The sequence below is a fragment of the Microtus oregoni genome, unplaced genomic scaffold (assembly GCF_018167655.1).
Source record: "Microtus oregoni isolate MIOR12 unplaced genomic scaffold, Mior012 000043F_ref0000047, whole genome shotgun sequence".
NCBI classification, from domain to species: domain Eukaryota; kingdom Metazoa; phylum Chordata; class Mammalia; order Rodentia; family Cricetidae; genus Microtus; species Microtus oregoni.
The window spans coordinates 2,560,221-2,580,007 of NW_024543210.1; the positions used below are offsets into that span (position 1 = coordinate 2,560,221).

The 19,787-nt window shown below is 43.7% G+C and overlaps 1 protein-coding gene across 6 annotated transcripts in view; it reads right to left on the minus strand.

Annotated features, from left to right (window-relative positions):
- Positions 1-13,205, minus strand: part of Wdr20 (WD repeat domain 20) — a 72,311-nt gene extending 59,106 nt beyond the window's left edge. For 3 of the 6 annotated variants that reach the window (XM_041633455.1, XM_041633451.1, XM_041633456.1), the window contains exon 1: positions 12,903-13,204. In XM_041633455.1, coding sequence (XP_041489389.1) covers positions 12,903-13,151 — 249 coding nt within the window. In that variant the 5' untranslated portion in view covers positions 13,152-13,204. Of the gene's footprint in view, positions 1-12,902 lie in introns of all 6 variants that reach the window. The other 3 variants (XM_041633452.1, XM_041633454.1, XM_041633453.1) reach the window with 3 other exon arrangements.
- Positions 13,206-19,787: the final 6,582 nt, after the last annotated feature.

Sequence of the window (19,787 nt, forward strand, 5' to 3'; positions counted from 1 at the left end):
AAGGCGGGCATTTACAACCAAGCCTAAAGACCCAAGTTTAGTCCCTAGGATCCACCTTGTGGAAGGAAGGTACCAACTCTCAGAAATTGTCCCCTAACAAGCGTACATGCTGTGGTGTGTGCATGTCCCACCAAACAGAAACTAAAATAAATAAAAGTATAAAATTAATAATTAATAAGTAAATAAACAGTGGTGCCAAGTGCTGCTGAAAAGCTGAATGGTAGCCAGTGGATTTGGCAGCAAGAAGTTGAATAGCCAGTGCCATGTTGAATCTGACACTGAGAGCCAAAGTCACACTAAAAAGGTAAAGGCTTTGTGTAAACTCAGATTCTGATGCTGAAATGCTCCAGCCGATGGTAAGACCCTAAGCGTCACTACAATAGAGCATGCCAGAGGTAGACTGGGACCTCAGGGTGGCCACTGAAACCATGGAACCTCAGGGTGGCCACAGAAACCATGGAACCAAGAAGTCGCAGTGCAAGATGGCCATACAGTACAAATGAAATCGCAGTACCTGATTTATAGGCACTAGCGAAGGGACAACCATGAGACAGGCGACACAGTCTACCACAAGCCGAGGCAGCCAAGAAGTCAGAGCAGAGCCACCAGAAAGAAAGAAAAACGACAAAGTCTAAGAAGAGAGGTTCTAGAGGGACACAAGAGGTGACTGGTCTATTCAGGCTCTGAGAGGCCACTCCACCTCCACCCTCTGAGCTCTCTCATGGAAACCCAAGACTTCGGGCACAGCATGGGAAGCCAGGAGGACAACAGATACTATTTTTTAGTTAGCTGAGATCTTACTTCCCTCAATTTGCTATCTACATGTACAGTTAGACCAGGACTAGGGGAAGGGGGAATGAAAGGAGCGGTACAACTCCTGCATCCAACAGGAAAGAACTGGAGGGCAGCAGGATTTTTTTCTGGAAGGTCAAGTATGGACTTTTCTCCCCAGGACTCCAGGATAGGGAACAAAAAAGCCAGTGTCAGGCATTCAGGACACTAGGCACTGCTTCCTCCTGAGTTAACCCAGAAGACATCCAATAGTACAAGAGGCCAGACGGCTGACTAATTTCTAAACGTTTTGAAGGGGGCTGGCCTATCTCCACGAATGGCGAATGGCGAGTAACAGAGAGCACACCTGGCTGCTGAAAGGGACGGGAAGATCACCTGACTCATTTAAAGGGGTCCTTAGAGAACTATATAAACCAACTTACTTTCTTCCTTACTTTCTTCCTTCCTTTTCTTCCTGCCTTCCTTCCTTTCTTCTTCATTGAGGCAAGGTCTCTGTATTCCTTTCTGGCCTAGAATTTACTCTGTACACTAGGCTGGCCTTAGGCTCATAGAGGTCAGTCTGCCTCTATCCCTGAGTGCTGAAATTAAAGGCGTGTGCCACCAGAATTGTCAAGTCTAAGGCGAGCCTGAGTTAAATACTGATCCTGTCTCTACGTAGTAGAAGTCTAATGGATATGGATAAATAAGATATGGTTTCTGCCCTCAAGGTCAGTCTAAAAGAGGAAACGGGTTATTCCTTCTAGGTCCCCGAACCAGTCTAGACCCTCAATGTAGCTCATGTCTCTCTTCAGCATCTGTCTGTAGAGCACTTTCCTGTCTGGTAGATGAGAGCCTATCACCTCTCCAGCATCTAGCCACAGCAGTTAGGCTGGCAAGCTGATGGAAAGCAAACCCCAAAATACATAAATAAATAAGTCTATCTTAGCAAATAGAGCTGGTTCCCCAGCCTAATATTCAATGATATAAGCTAATTCATCCCTCTAAGTGGGTTTCTTATTAGTATTATTACAAAAACCTCCTAACATTACAAAACACTCAGGTATATAACTCATAAACCAATCAATCAGCCCACTAACTCTATTTTCACTTCAATTTTTATCTTTTGTTTTCAAAAGACTGTTAAATTTCATCACTAACCATTACAATATAAATCATTTACCTCTTATATAATAAACCTTGGAGAATAGCAACTAGTTAAACTGGTAACTATGGCTCAAAACTGTATTAAAATAGGGACCTAAAAATGACTCGGTTAAGGCCAGGTGGTGGTAGTGCATGCTTTTAATCCCAGCATTGGGGAGGCAGAAACAAGTGGATCTCTGTAAATTCAAGGCCAGCCTAGTCTGCAGAGTGAATTCCAAGATGAACTCCAAAGCTACAGAGAAACCCTGACTCGGAAAAAAAAAAAAAAAAAAAAAAGGATTCGGTGGTGCATGCCTTCTGCTGAATAATCGAATAGGACCAGAGTTCATAATTCTGTACAAACTAATCCCACTAATAAAACAGAAAAGAAATGTTCTCTAAAACATCAAATACAAAAATCTTCACATTGCTCTTTAAATCTGTGTGTGCAGGGCTGGAGAGATGGCTCAGTGGTTAAGAGCATTGCCTGCTCTTCCAAAGGTCCTGAGTTCAATTCCCAGCAACCACATGGTGGCTCACAACCAACTGTAATGAGGTCTGGTGCCCTCTTCTGGCCTGCAGGCATATACAGACACAATATTGTATACATAATAAATAAATAAAAAAATATAAAAAAAAATCTGTGTGTGCAATGTATTCGTCTGTTAGTGCATGTGGGCACTGGATGGAGGACAGAGGTTGACACTGGTGTCTTTCCTCGACCACTCACCACCTTTATATTTTTGAGATGGTCAAATTTTTTGAGCCTGAGGCTCTTCGATTCTCCAAGATGAACTAGTGGGCTTCAGGGAATCTGCCTGTCTTGCCATCTCTCCCTTCCCGCCCTAGTACTGGGGCTACAGGTACAGTACTACTTACTAGGCCTGCCTTCTTATTGGGGTCCTGGGGATCTTGTTTGTATGGCAGGCATATTACTACCTAATTTGAAAAGTTTCTTTAGCTCTGCAGCCAAACCAGATAATGACAAGTCCACTGTGATGGTTCTTGTTCCTAACACAGTGCCACTATGTCACTAGCATTAATCACAAAATAGTACCTACATCAACAAGCTTCTTGAAGGCAGAACTTGGTCTACACACGCATGTAATAATTGACAGACATGCTTCACAACACTTGCAGTGAGACCAGCATGCAGGGGGTGGAGAGATGGCACAGCAGTTAGAGTGTAAACTTGTGCTCTATTGACAGCACCCAGTCAAGCAGCTCACAACCATGTACATAACTCCAGCTCCAGGAACACTCCAACTCTAGAATCCAATGCCTCTAGCCTCTACTAGCACTCACATTCATATGCACGTGCACACACACACAAGTACATAATTAAAAATAGTAAAAATAAGCCTTAAAAAAATGAATGATATTCATTGGGTGGTGGTGGTGCACGCCTTTAATCCCAGCACTTGGGAGGCAGAGGTAAGGAGATATCTGTGAGTTCAAGGAGTTACAGATTAGCAAGAGCTTTAAAAAAAAAAGTGAAACCCAGACTTGAAAAAACATGACATTCATGATTTTTTTTTATTGATTTCATACATGTTTTCTGTGTCTTGATTTTTTAGAATTATTTGTTTATGTGTCAGACTCCTCATGGGACAGGAGTTACAGATGACTGCGAGCTGCCATGTGAGTGCTAGGAATCAATCCTGGGTTCTCTGCATGAGTTGTAGTGTTCTTAACCATGGAGTCATTTCTCCAGGCCACTGTGTGCTTCTTATTGCTGCTCAAATCTACTCAGGGATCATTCATTACTACACCCCTCTTTGAGTTCAAGAGATGCAAGGTTCTCTAGAGAGGTATTTACTACTTTAAATAATAACTCAGGATGCAAGATTCTAAAGTTTAAAAAAAAATCACTATTTCAGAAGTCAGAAAGCAATTCTCAATGGAAAAAAAGCAATTCAATGTGTGCCCTACTAGATTATGTACAAAATTTCTTAAAGTAAGCCTGGTGTGATGGTGTATACCTATCCATCCAGCACCTAAGAATTTAGTTAGGGTGGGGAGACTGCCACGAACTCTAGCCCAGTCCGGGCTATACAGCAAGACCTTGTGTTCTTTTCCCATCTTCTCTCCCTTCAGCACCACCAAACAACGACCACAAAACTTAATTTAAAAAAAAAAAATATTAAGCCAAGGCATTTAGAAGAGGCAGGTGGATCCTGAGTTCAAGACCAATCTGGTCTACAGAGCACGTTCCAAGACAACCAACTGTCTTAAAAAAAAAAAAAAAAAAAAAAAAAAAAAAGCTCAAAGCCAAGAGACTGAGCAAGTTACTAATACCTTGACTCAAAAACTACCCAAAACAAAGGTGAAGGGGGCTACATAGTTGACTACTCATCAGATAAGAGCACTTCTTGCTCTAGCAGGGAACTCAGGTTCAGTTCTCAGTACCCGCATGGTAGGTAGTTCACAACCATCCTTAACTCAAGTTCTGGAGGATCTGGTACCCTTCGCAGGTACCAGGAACACACATGGTGCACAACCACATATGCTGGCAAAACAATACAGTTAAATTAATCTTAAAAATATTTTTTAACTCAAAACTTAAAAAGGCAGATAGCTCGGAGGCAGAATGCTCGCGCAGCATGCTTAGGTTTAATCACCTATACAGATAAAGAAAAACACTGATGGGAGGGAAGGAAGAAGAGGGACAGAAGGGAGGGAGAGAAAGGAGGGAGAAAAGAACAGAGGATTTGAATATGACATCCTAAAGCCATCCAGTATCTAAAGCCAGGAGGAGTGTGTGTGGCATCCAGTTCACCCTCCATAAAAAGCATGCATCTTTCCAACATCACCAACAGGTGGTCCTGCAGTTTTTGACAAGACAAAATGTTCCTCCTCTTCCAAATCAGTCCACCATCCACTTTCCTCAATAAAACTTAAATGGCATCAGCTGCTTCTTTTGGCTCCAACTTCACTCAAGCACACAAGTATAAACCTTAACTAGCATAAAGACCTAGAAGTCACAGTATTTTCAACTTGCTTATTTATTTATTATGTATACAGTGATCTGCCTGTTTATATAGGAAGAATGCACCAGCTCTCATTAAAAGATGGTTGTGGGCCACATTGTGGTTGCTGGGAATTGAACTCAGGACCTTTGGAAGAGCAAGCAGTGCTCTTAACCACTGAGCCATCTCTCCAGCCCCAGTTCATTGCTTCTTAATTTAAATTTGGTGTGCTGGAGAGATAGCTCAGTGGTTAAGAGCACTGCTTGCTCTTCCAAAAGTCCTGAGTTCAATTCCCAGCAACCACAATGTGGCCCACAACCATCTTTTAATGAGAGCTGGTGCCCTCTTCTGGCCTGCAGGCAAAGAACTGAGAATATTGTATACATAATAAAAAAAAAAAACTTAAAAAATAAAGAAGCAATGAACTGCCAGGTTATAGAGGCAGAGGCAAGGGATTCTTTGAGTTCGAGGCCAGCCTGGTCTACAGATCAAGTTCCAGGATAGCCAGGGAGGGAGGGCTACACAGAAAAAACCTTGTTTGGGGGAAAAAAAGAAGCAATGAACCTAAAAACATTAGCAGCATCTCCCCAATGGAAAGATGAATTTATTTTCACTTTTAAAATTGAGTATGTAATCATACAATCTTAACAGATAACAGGTCTTAGACCCATCAAAATTTAATTCCCATGTACCACAGGAATCATCACATCAATAAAGTCCTGAGCAGTACATTCATGGTGTGGAGTCTGAAATAGGAGGGGAGGAAGGAGCAAGGAGGTTTGGTCTGCATGTTGAGTAAATCTGAATATAGTTGGTTTGATTTGGTTCAGCTTTTTGAGACAGGGTCTTATGTACCCAATGTTGGCCTTAAAATCCTGGTCCTTGCCGGGTGGTGGTGGCGCACGCCTGTAATCCCAGCACTCGGGAGGCAGAGGCAGGCGGATCTCTGTGAGTTCGAGACCAGCCTGGTCTACAGAGCTAGTTCCAGGACAGGCTCCAAAACCACAGAGAAACCTTGTCTCGAAAAAACCAAAAAAAAAAAAAAAAAAATCCTGGTCCTTTTGCCTCCCCTTCCAACTGCTGATATTACAGGAGTGTAACACCATGTCCCACAGACTACAACTTTAAAGCAATTGTTCCTAGTACATGAGTCTTGTAGGTAGTGTGATTTGATAGCAATACATAAAAGCAATCTGCAAGTCAGGTGTGGAGGTATTACATTTTAGCCCAGCATTGAGGAAGCAAATACAGGCAGATCACTATGAGTTCCACGCCAGCCTGGTCTACATAGTGAGCCTGGAGGCCCTACAAGGGCTACAAATTAAAACCCTGTCTCAAAAACAACAATAAAGTAATCTGTAGCATTTGTTTACTGTCTCTAACTTTATTACCTATTGGTAGTACTGGGAAATTTTTTAAGATATGAACTACTAAAAATTACCCATATTACTTTTAGACCCACTTGGACACCTTTTGAAGGTTCTGCATGAGTAGACACAGCTTTATTGAGTCATTCAACTCGAGATACGGCAGCAAAGGTCCTGCCTCAATGATGTAGCACTGCAATGGGCAAAGAGAAGACAGCAGGAAAAGCCCAATCCGCTGTAAGGAAGCTTTGTCTACAAAAGAGATATTCTCACAGGGAATTACAAACTGAGAAAATGTCAGGAAGGCAAAGTACAGGGTGCTGTGAGAACATGTAAAGGGGAACTGATCTAACCTGTGAATTCACATAAGGATTTGCGAAGGAGGTGATGGTTAAACTGAGATCTGAATGAAGACCATTCATTCACATTGATATAAAAACAGTCTCCACTGCCGGGCGGTGGTGGCGCACGCCTTTAATCCCAGCACTTGGGAGGCAGAGGCAGGTGGATCTCTGTGAGTTCGAGACCAGCCTGGTCTACAAAAGCTAGTTCCAGGACAGGCTCCAAAACCACAGAGAAACCCTGTCTTGAAAAACCAAAAAAAAAAAAACAGTCTCCACAAAATAAAAAGACAGGTCCAATAAAATAGTTACCTTTGGGATCTTTTTCCTAAAACAATCTTTAAAATAATAGAATAATTCATAAAATATTTAAAAGCTAGTAGTTCACAGTTCCGTGGGAGGTGTCTTTCTCATCTCTCATAGCATCCTGCTCAATATTACTAGGATTACGGTAGTCACTCAAATCTGCTGAAATGATTAGTGCACCATAATACTGATGTTCATGCTGTCTTCAACTAAGCAAAACAAGTTCACAAACTTTATCTCAGAACATAAGAAATCAAAGGTGTTTCCATCTCCCGCATAAGGCTGATTCAGTGAAGGCCTGGCATGTTTAAACCCAAAACTGGGGGGTGGGGAGGAGAGGCAACCGGATCTCTCTGTGAGTTCCAAGCCTACCAAAGCTACACAGTGAGATCCTATGTCAAAAAAGAAAAAGTAGGGGCTGGAAAGATGGCTCAAAGGTTAAGAGCACTTCCAGAGGACCTAAATTCAATTCCCAGCACCAACATGATGGTTCACAATCCTATACAATGAGATCTGGTGCCCTCTTCTGGAATACAGGCATATATGCAGGTGGAACAATGTATATATACATAATTAATAAATAAATCAGGAAGGAAGGAAGGAAGGAAGGAAGGAAGGAAGGAAGGAAGGGAAAAAGCCCAGTAAGATAATGTGTAACTCAACACTGGGTAAATTCTGAAGTACCTACAGTATGGATTTAAAAGGCTTGATTAAAGGCCAGCACACGCCTTTAATCCCAGCACTCAGGAGGCAGAGGCAGGCAGATCTTTGTGAGTTCGAAGCCAGCCTGGTCTACAAGAACTAGTTCCAGGACAGGCTCCAAAGCTACAGAGAAATCCTGTCTCGAAAAACAAACAAACAAACAAACAAAAAAAAAAATATATATATATATATAAAATCCCAGCACTTAGGAGGCAGAGGCAGGCTTATATCTGTGAGTTCTAGGCCAACCTGGTCTAAAAGCAAGTTCCAGAACAGCCGGAGCTGTTATACAAAGAAACTCTGTTTGAAAATTTTTAAAAAAAAGTGTGATCTGTCTAAAATAATTTTTTATGCTCACATGTGCTTCCGTTTCCTTATAATGAAAACCACTAATAAACGTATCTCCTCCCTAGCCTTGGTTTTCTGAGGGAGATGAAATTACCTATACCTATATCATCTACTGCTAGACTCCGATCTCTAAGCATTTAAAAGAGCCCATATTGTACTCCTCAGTGTTGGACTACTTCCCCATGCTTCCTCTGAAGAAAGAGAACACACACATGTGGTGATTGCTTGTGTGTGCTCTAACAAATAAAGCTTGCCTGAAGATCAGAGTGTGGAGCTAGCCACACTAATTAGCCACAGAGGCAAGACAGTGGTGGCTCACACCTTGAATTGCAGTGCTCGGGAGAGGCAAGCAGATTTCTGTGAGTTCAAGGCCATCTGGGCTATAAGAGATTGAATCCATCCAAGAGAAACAGAGTCAAACAGTGGTGGCTCACATCTTAAATCCCAGCACTAGGGCTGTTGAGACAGGAGTAATATGGCTGGGTGGAGAAAGGAATATAAAGCGGGAGGAGACAGGAGCTTGCAGCATTCAGTCTGAGGATTTGTAGGGACAGGAAGGATCACCCCTTTGGTCTGAGGATTCAATAGAGGTAAGAACTAGCGCTTGACTGCTCTGCTTCTCTGATCTTTCAGCATTTAACTCCAAAATCTGATTCCGGGTTTTTATTATTAAAACCAATTAGAATTCGTGCTACACATACACTTAGCTTGTGAATGCCTGTAATCCCAGGACCTGTACAGGCAGAACATGAATTCAAGGTCAGCCTAGACTACATAGTAAGACCCTATCTCAAAATATAATTGAGGGGGGGGGGTGCGCAAAGGGAATGGACAGTTCAGTGGTAGTGTTTGCCCAGGATACATTAAGACTCTGGGTTCAATACTATCCATTTTACACATGTTTAATTTAGTTGTAAATCTCAACCAAATTGGGGCTTCTAGGTGATCTAAATAATTGTAAAATTTCATCCGTCTTGGGCTGAGGGATGTGACTCAGTGGCAAGAGTTCTTGCCTAACATGTATTATGAGACCATTGGGTTTGAGCCCCAGTTCGCCTGTGCTCTCTCTCTCTTTCTCACACACAAACACAACTTATATTTCTTGAAGAAAGTTTTTTGAAAAAACAAAAAACATGTCAAAATAGCCAGTAAAAGACCTATTTACTACTTACCCTAAAAGTAAGTTCTGACTTCCTAACTAACTGACTACTTTGCTTTATTGAGATAGGGTCTCACTATATGGTTATATGGTGAAGGGTGGCCTCTAATTGTCAACCCTCCTTATACAGGGCAAATTATTAGCTCTATTTTAAAATCAGAGCCAAAACTCACCACCATCCTGTGGTATCTATATTCCTAGAATTTGATTTATTTAAGTTTTTTTTTTTGCATTTTATTTATTTGGTTTTTCAAGACAGGGTTTCTCTGTAGCTTCGGGACCTGTCCTGGAACTAGCTCTGTAGACCAGGCTGGCCTCAAACTCACAGAGATCCACCTGCCTCTGCTTCCTAGGTGCTGGGATTAAAGGCATATGCCACCACCACCCGGCCTAGAACTTGAAAGATAAAAGAAAGGAGAATCAGGAGTTCAAGATTATCCTCTGCTACCTGATAAGTTCAAAGCCAGCCTGGTCTATTTAAGACCTCATCAAACAAAAAGCCACTTATATTCAGAAATGACAATAAGTACAAACTCACTTATGGAAAGAAAAACTTCAATTGCAACAGCTAGAAGAGTTTAAATGTCAAAAATACAAATGTATCTCAAGATTGATAAAATTTTATACACACAAAGTATCAAAGCACTCAAATCACCCAGTTAAAGGCAACTTATGTATTTCAGACTTTTTTTTTTTTCCTTTTTGAGACAGGGTTTCTCTGTGTAGCCCTGGCTGTCCTGGAACTCACTTTGTAGAACAGGCTGGCCTCAAACTAAGATATTCATCTGCCTCTGCCTCCCAAATGCTATAATTAAAGGCGTGTGGAAGTGTTCCAGACATGTTTTCAAGAAAGCTGTAGTGTAGTTTTCAAGCTCTTAGAACACCATTTTAAGAATACTTCTAAACAAATGGTCTTTTTCTTACTATGCAAACCAGAGCTACTCGATCCAGATGAAGTTTGTCATAAGAATGATCCAGAAAAGACTTTCAGGGCTGGATGCTTAACATAGCAAGGGAGCACTTGCCTAACAAATGACAGAGGCCCTGAGGTTCTGTCCACACCCAACACTGGGGGGAAGGGGCACAAAAAAAAATGGGGGAAATGAAGCAACACCCAAACTAGTAATCATTAATGCAAGTAAATTTCTTTCTTTCTTTTTTTTTTTTTTTGGTTTCTCAGTAGCTATGGAGCCAGCCCTGGAACTCACTCTGTAGAACAGGCTGAGATCTGCCTGCCTCTGCTTCCCAGTGCTAGGTTTAAAGGTATGTGCACCACCGCATGGCGTAAATTTCACTTTTTAAACTTTTTCATTCTATATATATATATATATATATATATATGTTAATGCCACATGTACGCAGGTGCCCAAAGAGGTTTGAAGAAGGGCTTTGAATATTCTGGAGCAGTGATTACAGGCAGCTCTGAGCTGCCTGATGCGGGAGCTGGGATCTGGACTCTGAAGAGCACCAAGCACTCTTAATTCTATTGAGCAATCAATCTTCCAGACCCTGTGAATTTAACTTTGAAGCACACTGCATTTTTATATCATCATTATTTTGGTTTTTAGTTTTGAGATGGGTTCTAATTACTTAGCCCAAATGAGCCTAGGTAGGCCAGGCTGGCCTTGAACTCAAAGAGATCCACCTGTCAAGGTGCGTGCTGTCACCACCACACCCACCTGGTTTTGGATTTTTTTTTTTTGAGGTAGGTTCCTGCTATATAGCCCATGTTTGACTCAAACTTGTTAACTGTACCCCAGGCTGGCCTCAATCTGCTAACTATAGTCCTGGATGGCCACAAAAATCACAAACTGAGTGCCAAGATTGCAGGTGTGCACAACCACAGTAGGATCTAATTCTAATTTTTCTAAGATTTATTTTATTTTTTTAAATTACGTGTGTGTGCTCTAAGTGAGTACTCAGAACTCCGAAAAGGGTATCAGCTGAACCTGTAGTTTCAGGTACTGGGGAATAGCCTGACACAGGTTCTGGGAACTAAACTGGAGTCCTCTGCGAGATCAGTGCAAGTTCTTAAATCACTGAGCCAGCTCCCCAGCCCCTAAACATGCTTAGATAACACAGTCCTTTAAAATTATTTCCAGCCGGGCGGTGGTGGCACACGCCTTTAATCCCAGCACTCAGGAGGCAGAGGCAGGCGGATCTCTGTGAGTTCGAGACCAGCCTGGTCTACAAGAGCTAGTTCCAGGACAGGCTCCAAAACCACAGAGAAACCCTGTCTTGAAAAAAACCAAAAAAAAAATTATTTCCAGAGAAAAACCTTAATAATCTGGTATTCAAAGAAGGAATGTTGAGATAGCAGCTTCTTTTCTGACAGTTACTCTTAGTACTTGTTTCTATAATTTACATCTACTGAGTGTGTCAGGACTCTAACGACCATTGTAGCTATTATATTACGAATTCTAATGTGCATTGGAACCCTCTCCTTTTTAAAGAAATGCAAGGAAAAGTTTCAAAAGTCACCAATGAGTCAATAACAAAGTTGGAAGTCAACACTAAAACTTCAGCTCCTACACTATAAACCGCAAATTTTCCAATCACAAAAGAGAGAAGAGTCAACCAACTATTTGCAAAAATCACCCAACACCGTAGTACACTGACTAAGCCCAAATCAAAGATTCACCCTGGACTAAAGAAACAACACGCAACATTTGCATACCATTATATCCTTCCTTGTTCTCATAACCATACAAAATAACATAAAAGAAAAAAACCTCTGGATATATTAATCCTTGGTAATGTGTACTCTTAGATATGAACAATTTATTTTCCCACTAACTGAGCATTTATAAGTTAATCTTTCATCACCTTGTCACATTCCATCCGAGGTGCTATGGGGTACATTCATTCCTCACTCAACAGCCAAAAGTTAAAAACAAGCAACTCTCAGAACATAGTTACATTGCCAATGACAGAAAGAAAAGCGTCAATAAATTGCTGCTTTTAACGAGACATTTTAAAACACGATGACATGCTTCCCAGAATTACTGTTAAGTTCTTGGCCGGTTACTTAAAAGTAGCATTTAAGGCACATCCCTCCCTGTTTGGGGCATAGCCTGACTCGTCAGACAAGATAAATCTAGGCACGCTCACACAGAACACCTCTGAAGCAACTTAGCCTATTGAAAACATCATTGCCACCTCCCATGTGCGAGTACTCAAGCCCTGCCATAATACAAGGGACAGAATGACCCTCTTCAAAAATCTTTCGGGAGAAGGTTCCCTCGGCGAAGACAATGACAGCAGTCCTCCCGGGAAGGACTTTAGAAACAGTGTTGACACCGGGAGGAGAGGCTCCGAGGAAGTGTCAGTGCGGCAGCAGGTGGAGTAGCCCTGCGTGCCGAGCAGGTCCTTTCTGACCTAGTCTCCAAGTCCTCCGCCTCCCTGTCCCGGTTCCGCCTTACGGACCTTTCCGAGCCGCCTCGCGCCCCGGTCCTCTCACTCAGTGTAGGACTCTCGAGCCTCCAGGGAAGCGAGGCCACCTAAGACGGCCGCCGCACCTCTTCCGGGGACTCAGGCCCGCTCCCCGGCAGTGTCGGAACCTGACGGACCCTACCGTTCCCAGGGTCTCTCCGGCCCCAATTCCAGAGCCCCTTCCCCTTCGAGGCACCGCTGCCGCCACCCGCCTCACTCCGGAGTACCCCGGCGGAGTTACCGGCCCACTCAAAAGTACCAGCGCTGGCCGCCCCCACCGGTCACCCCGGCCTCGCTGTCACCGCCCAGCTCCCGGCTTCGGCCCGCACCGCTGGCGTGCCCCCGGTGACGCTCGGGTCGGTACCTTGCGGACCCCCTTGTAGATATAGAAGTAGAGCTCCCGGCCCACATTGAAGCAGAGGCGGTCGCCGTTGCCAGACTGGTCGTTGAGGTTTACGAAGGAGACGCGGACAGGGTTGGATCCCTGCGAGTTGAAGGGCACCCGGTTGGGCCGGCTGTACTCCGAGTGCGGCAGCAGCTTGTACAGACCTTCCCGGGTGGTGAATTGGGTCTTAATCTCGTTCATCTCCTTCCCTCCTCCCTCCGTCGCCATCTTGGAAAGCAGCGTTCATCCTGCCCTAAGTGCCCGGATCACGCCCACCGCGCAGGCGCCGTCCTCGGCCGCTCATTCTCCACTCCCCACCCCCTTCCTCGTGGCCCCGCCCATTCGCGAGCCCGCCCCTCGAAGGCGGGCCAAGGCGAAGGGGGAGGGCTGATTTACGGTCCCACTGCGCACGCGTGCTCACCTGGGGCGCCGCCCTCTCGGTGCCTGTGGGAGCGAGCGCGCAGTGCTCAAGTTAAGCATTGCTAAGGTGAGTTGAGTCTGTGGGTGCTCTGACCTTCGCTGAGTGGACCCTCACCCGGAGAAACCGAGGGAGGACGCCGCCTTCACCTCGGCCGGCTGGTTGTCCCGCGGACCGTGAGAGAGACGGGTGGGGAAGTCCGGTGTTTGGACCTGTGCATCCCAGCTGTGCTCGCCCTCCCGCGTGAGCTGGGATGGGTGCCGGGTCCCGAGCCCCTCTTCGCCTCCCCGACGCAGTTTCGCAGTAGAGAAGGACGGGATTTTATTACACCCCACGGTTTTGTTTCCGCTTGTTTGAAAGCGGAGTTGAAAGAAGAGAATAAATGTACAGGACTTGTGTTTTCAAATCTCACCTGAAACCTGACCGGTGAGCACTGACTGGTTCTTGAAAAAGTTGGTCGTGTTAGCACTTGTGTCTCCTGTGCTAACATCGGCACTCCGTCACTTCTAGAGGAAGGGGCGAGGGTCACAGCCCCTAGCTGCGGGACCTCGACATTGAATCTGTGCATGATATTCTTGTCTAGTACTTAATACCGCGTAATAAAGGTAAAACTAATTAATTTTTTGTTTTTTGTTTTTGTTTTTCGAGACAGTTTCTCTCTAGTTTTGGAGCCTGTCCTGGAACTAGTTCTTGTAGACCAGGCTGGCCTCGAACTCACAGCGATCCACCTGCCTCTGCCTCCCGAGTGCTAGGATTAAAGTCGTGCACCACCACCGCCCAGCTAAAGCTAATGAATTTTTTAAAGCCTCAAGTGGAACTTAAAGTTGTTTGCTAGGAGAACCATAAAGTTACATGAATATTCCGTTCAAAGTTTAAATACTAAGGACAAGCTCACACATTAAAGTTGCATTAAACAAGTACCATTTGATATATCGATTTCTGGGTATGTGCACTGGAATATGAATGCTTCTAAAGTAATAAACATTATAACAGAATTCTAGAATGGAAAAAAATTATTCCATGAAGAATGGAGTACTCCTGAAAAGTCATGTCTGTAAAGTGAAAATCAGTGAAGCAAACCATGGTACTTGCAGGTGCAGGAAGAAGAATAGCCTGAGCCCAGATGTTGGAGGCTAGCCTTGCCCACGGAGCAAGACTCCAACTAACAAAAATTCATCGTAAAAAAGTGGGAAGCAGCCAGGCAGTGGCGGCGCACACCTTTAATCCCAGCACTCAGGAGGCAGAAGCAGGGGGATCTCTGTGAGTTGGAGGCCAGCCTGGTCTCCAAGAGCTAGTTCTAGGACAGGCTCCAAAACTACAGAGAAACCTTGTCTCAAAACCGCTCCTCCAAAAAAGTTCTAAAATTTGAATCATAAACATTTTGTGTAGTAGAAAGCAAGAACATAAACGATAGAAACTGTGCCAGTGCTGAAGAAATGCATGACACTAACACCTCGTAGCGCTCATACATGCTGACAAAAATAGCACTACAATAAAATCCTTTTAGTTCGGTAATTAATTAGTTAATTTTTCTTTTGGGAGACTGTATCTCTCTCTCCTCTCTCGTTTTTTTGTTTTTTGAGACAGGGTTTCTCTGTAGCTTTGAAGCCAGTCTGGAACTAGCTCTTGGAGACCAGACTGGCCTTGAACTCACAGAGATCCGTCTGCCTCTGCCTCCCAAATGCTGCCCAGGCTGGCCTCGAACTCACAGAGATCCACCTGCCTCTGCTTCCCAAGTGCTGGGATTAAAAGCATGTGCCATCACCACCTGGCCTGAAACTATCTCTCTAAATATCCCTAGCTGTCCTGAAACTCCATAGGAAATTCTTCCTGCTGGGTTTTGAGTGCTGGGATTAAAGATGTGATCGTCACACCCAGTTTAAAATACTTAATGTGTGGTTGGAGAGATGGCTCAGAGGTTAAGAGCACTGGCTATTCTCCCAGTGGTCCTGAGTTCAATTCCTAGCACCCACATGGTGGCTCACATTTATCTGTAATGAGATCTGGTGCCCCCCTCTGACATGCAGGTAGAGCACTGTATGCATAGTAAATAAGTTTTTTAGAAAATCCTTAATACATTTTTAGAATACACATTAAATTTCATTTTGTTGTTATTTGTCTTTTTCTAAAATACAAATATGGATCAGAATTCTTAAAAATACTAGGGTATGTTCAGTGAGCAATCCCAATCTCCCATAGTTATGTTATTTTGAACCAAAAACAGATGTTTATAATGGACATCTTGAGGGATAAATAACAGCCTCAATTATCTGAAAAGTATTCGGTTGGGTTTTCTAGTTAATAGCAGAAAATATACTTTGGGAGGGAAACCCTCAATAAGCAGAAACTGAAAAAAAATTTGTTTACCTTCAACCATAATATTCAGTTGCCAATATCCCACTGGCATGATGTTAATGCCTTAATCTCAGCACTTAGGAGAGAGGGGCAATAGATGCCAAGGCCAGCCTAGTCTACACAAAGACTCCCAGACCACTCAGGGCCACATAGCAAAACTCTTTTTTTTTTTTTAAGATTTATTTATTTATTATTCTGCCTCCATGTATGCCTGCACGCCAGAAGAGGGCTCTTATCCTCTGAGCCATCTCTCCAATCCCAAAACTCTAAGAGCATTGACTGCTCTTCCAGAGGTTCTGAGTTCAATTCTCAGTAACCACACAGTGGCTCACAACCATCTGTACTGAGATCTGGTGCCTGGTGCCCTCTCTAGTCTGTAGGCATAATGCAGACAGACCACTGTATACATAGTGAGTAAGTAGATAAATAAGAGAGATACAAAGAGAAACAGGTTAATTTAAAAGAGCTAACTAGGCTGAGCATTCAAAACTAATAAAACAATAAGTCTCCATGTCATGATTTGGGACATAGTTGGTGGCAAGAAAGAAAGAAAGAAAGAAAGAAAGAAAGAAAGAAAATTAAGACAACCAGCATGTCTTAATGCTTATATTAAGGCTTTATTCTGTCTTTTTTTTTTTTTTTCCAGACGTGGTAGCATACTCCTGGAATGCCTGTCGTTTCCAGAGACTGAGAGAGGAGGGTGGAGAACTCAAAGCCAATCAAGCACAGTGGCACATACCTGAAATATCAGTACTTAGGAAGGGGGCGCAGGAGGATCAGTAGTTCAAGGACATTGTCAGTAACACAGTCCAGTTGAGAAACCAGCCTGGGCTACTTTAGACTCCTCTAAAGGAAATAATTCCAGCACTTGGGAGGCAAAGGCAGGTGGATCTCTGAGTTCGAGGCCTTCCTGATCTACAAATCAAATTCCAAGACACCCAAAGCTGTTATATAGAGAAAACTTGTATCTAAAAAACGAAAAGGAAAAAAGAAGGTATGAAAAGCCAGTACTTCAGTCTGACATGTTGTCCAGTTTACCCACCAAGTCAAGGGCCAATGTGTAGGACACTCTGTGCTTGTCTGCTCCCCATTGTAATTCCACTTTCTGTGTAGACAGGTTAACTCTGGGCAGACAGCTCAACCTCAGTTGCACGTGTTCTCACCCACAGCAGGGGCAGAGCAGAAGGTATGCCATTCGGTGGCATAAAGGGAAAGAAGGCCATGTCAGGATTGTCCCCATGTTTGCTCCATCCTTAGACGGCTCAGCTTGCCTGGCTTCTTACTCACAGTCGGAGCCATGCAGCTGATCTTCCCAAATCTGTTATTGGCTCTCGTGTCTGTCCAGGCACAGGATAGTACGTGATCTTCCTGAGGAGTCTGACTGAGGATGACAAAGAACTTCACCCAAGTCCAGCTTGGGAACCAGTGAGTTTAACTGTGATCACTTTTAGGAGCAGAGGTGAAAGATAACTTACAAGAACATAAACAAGGGCATCCATGCCACAATGGAACAGTGTCCTCTCTATAAGCAATTATTAATTATAGCAATCCTACAGACAGGGATGTGCACCCTCCCCGCCTTCCAAAATAGCACTGTCAGTGGCCCCAATCTTGTGAGATTCCTGTGCGAGTGACTGCAGCTGCTGTGGCTCAAGACGGAGATGATTCTGTGATGCCAGTGCTTTCTGGTGAGGATGGGGCACATAGAAAGGCCAGTGAGGCCCTGGATCGTAAACCCACCACTGCGCTGCTTCGGCTGTGAGGTGAGCACCTTAGAAAGAGTGCTGTGTGGAGTGTCATTACAGTGGATAAGTAGTTCATAAGTCCATGGTATTTTTGACAGAGTGCTGCTGCTTCCAAGGTGGAAATGGTACAGTGTAATCAACTGCTACCTGAGGGAATGATGCTGTCTTAGGCTCAGGGTTTGGCCTCTGCTGCTGGCAGATTGCTCAGCGCCAGTCACAACCAGGTTCCCCCTTCCTGAGTAGAACTCTTACTTCTCTGTTACCATGACCAAGACACCTTAAAAGAGAAAACCTTTAATTTGAGGTTTAAAGTTGCAAAGGGTTATAGTCTATGACAGTCATGTCAGGGAGCATGGCAGAAGGCAGGCATGGCACTGTAGCAGTGGCTGAGAACCTATATCCTTGACCGTAAGTAGGAGGCAGAGAGCACTAACTGGAAAGTGTGGGCTTTTGAAACCTCAAAGCCCACACCCAGTGATACACCTGCTCCATCAAGGCCACACCTCTTAATCCTTCCCAAACAGTTCCACCAACTGAGAAACAAGCATTCAAATATATTAACCTGTGGAGACCATTTTCATTCAAACGCACATTGTACATTTTTCTAAGCCCTTGAAGAAATTTCATTCCTGCCATCATGATCATCTTGTTCATGAGCTCATTAGGCAATGACAGGGATAACTGGGGAAAATAATTGACTGCTATCCACAGAATAGGTCATCTTATCTACTTGATTACAGGCTGTTTCTGATGAGATCACTTTTTGGTGAGTTTACAAGAAAACACGAATATCTTCACATCTTTTTTTCCTTGGAGAGGTCTATACACACACTCTCACCAATTTTTCAATCATGATCTTCTAAGTTTCTGCTCAACCACCTAAATCATTGGCTAAATCTCATCGATCTGTCTATATTTACATATCTGTCCATTTTTCCTTCTGAGTAAAATGTTTAACAAGATGCACCACAAAAGTTCTACCCCTTGTGGGGATTTTCCTCACCACTGTCCCTCAGGAATGCCCAGAGATGGGTCATAGTGTTCCAATTGCTTTATATTTCCCATTAGTGTTCACAAAACATGCACAACTATCTACAATCAGGCACTAGCCTTCTCTCCCTCTGTCAGCTGATCATAGGGCACACTCCATAAGGCATGGATGTGGGAGTAAGAAATGTGAGCATTGGCATCACTCTGAGTAACTCACAGGGGCCTCAGGATTTTCTTGAGCCCAGTCTAACTTTTTGTTTTGTTTTTTGAGACAGGGTTTTTCTGCAGCTTTGGAGCCTGTCCTGGCACTAGCTCTTGTAGACCAGGCTTGCCTCAAACTCACAGAGATCCGCCTGCCTCTGCCTCCCGAATGCTGGGATTTAAAGGCCTGTGCCACCACCGCCGGCTCCATTCTAACTTTTGATAATGGCTTACTGATGTTCATGTCTGATTCTATGTCTTTGTGGATCAGATGGATAGCAGCCAGTTCATGATGGGCAGCTTTGATTACATGGTAATTTAACGGCCCATTGTCAAGCATTCAGTTTCTACTAAGTTCTCAATAGCTGCCCAAGAACTCCCTCTTAAAAGGAGAGTAGTTATCTGCAGATAACAGCAGGGCCTTACTCAAACCCTGCAAAGGAGGGGAGCAGTGAGGTGATTCAGCAAGTAGAGATATATGGGGACAGATCTGCTGTCCTGAGTTTGATTCCCAATCCCAGAAGTTAACAGGAGAATCTACTCCCAAGAGTTATCCTTTGCTCTCCACACTCAGATCATGGCACAGGAGCACGTGCACTCACAACAAAATAAATAAAAAAATTTCAAAACCAGCATTTTTCAAAGTTACCTAGTATGTGGACAGAAGTAACATACCCAAGTGAGGAATATGCTGCCTCCAAAATTCAAGTAGACTAGCTACCGTGCTTTTTTCCTAGTTAAAGTAAGGGCTGGATGCAACTATTTATTCTCCACCTTAAATTGCAAAACCTCAGCAGGTGTTACAGCACTGGACTCCTAGGAATTTCACTGAGAGTGGACCCTTGGAATTTAGTTGAATTTATTTCCCATTCTCCTACACACAAGTTCTTTACCAAAAAGTCTGGAGTAGCTGCTGACTGACTCATGTGATCCAGTTAGCATGATGTCATCAGTGTAATGGACCAGTGTGATAATTTGTGGGAGAGAAGGATGATCAAGATCCCTGAAACTGTATAACACAGAGCTGTAAGTTCCTGTGTCTGAGGTTGGTCAGTGAGGTGTGTTGTTGACCTTGGGCAGCTGAAAGCAAATCTCCTCTGGTGAGCCTCATAGCCAAGTATATAAAAAATGGCATTTGCCAGGTCAGAAGCTGCA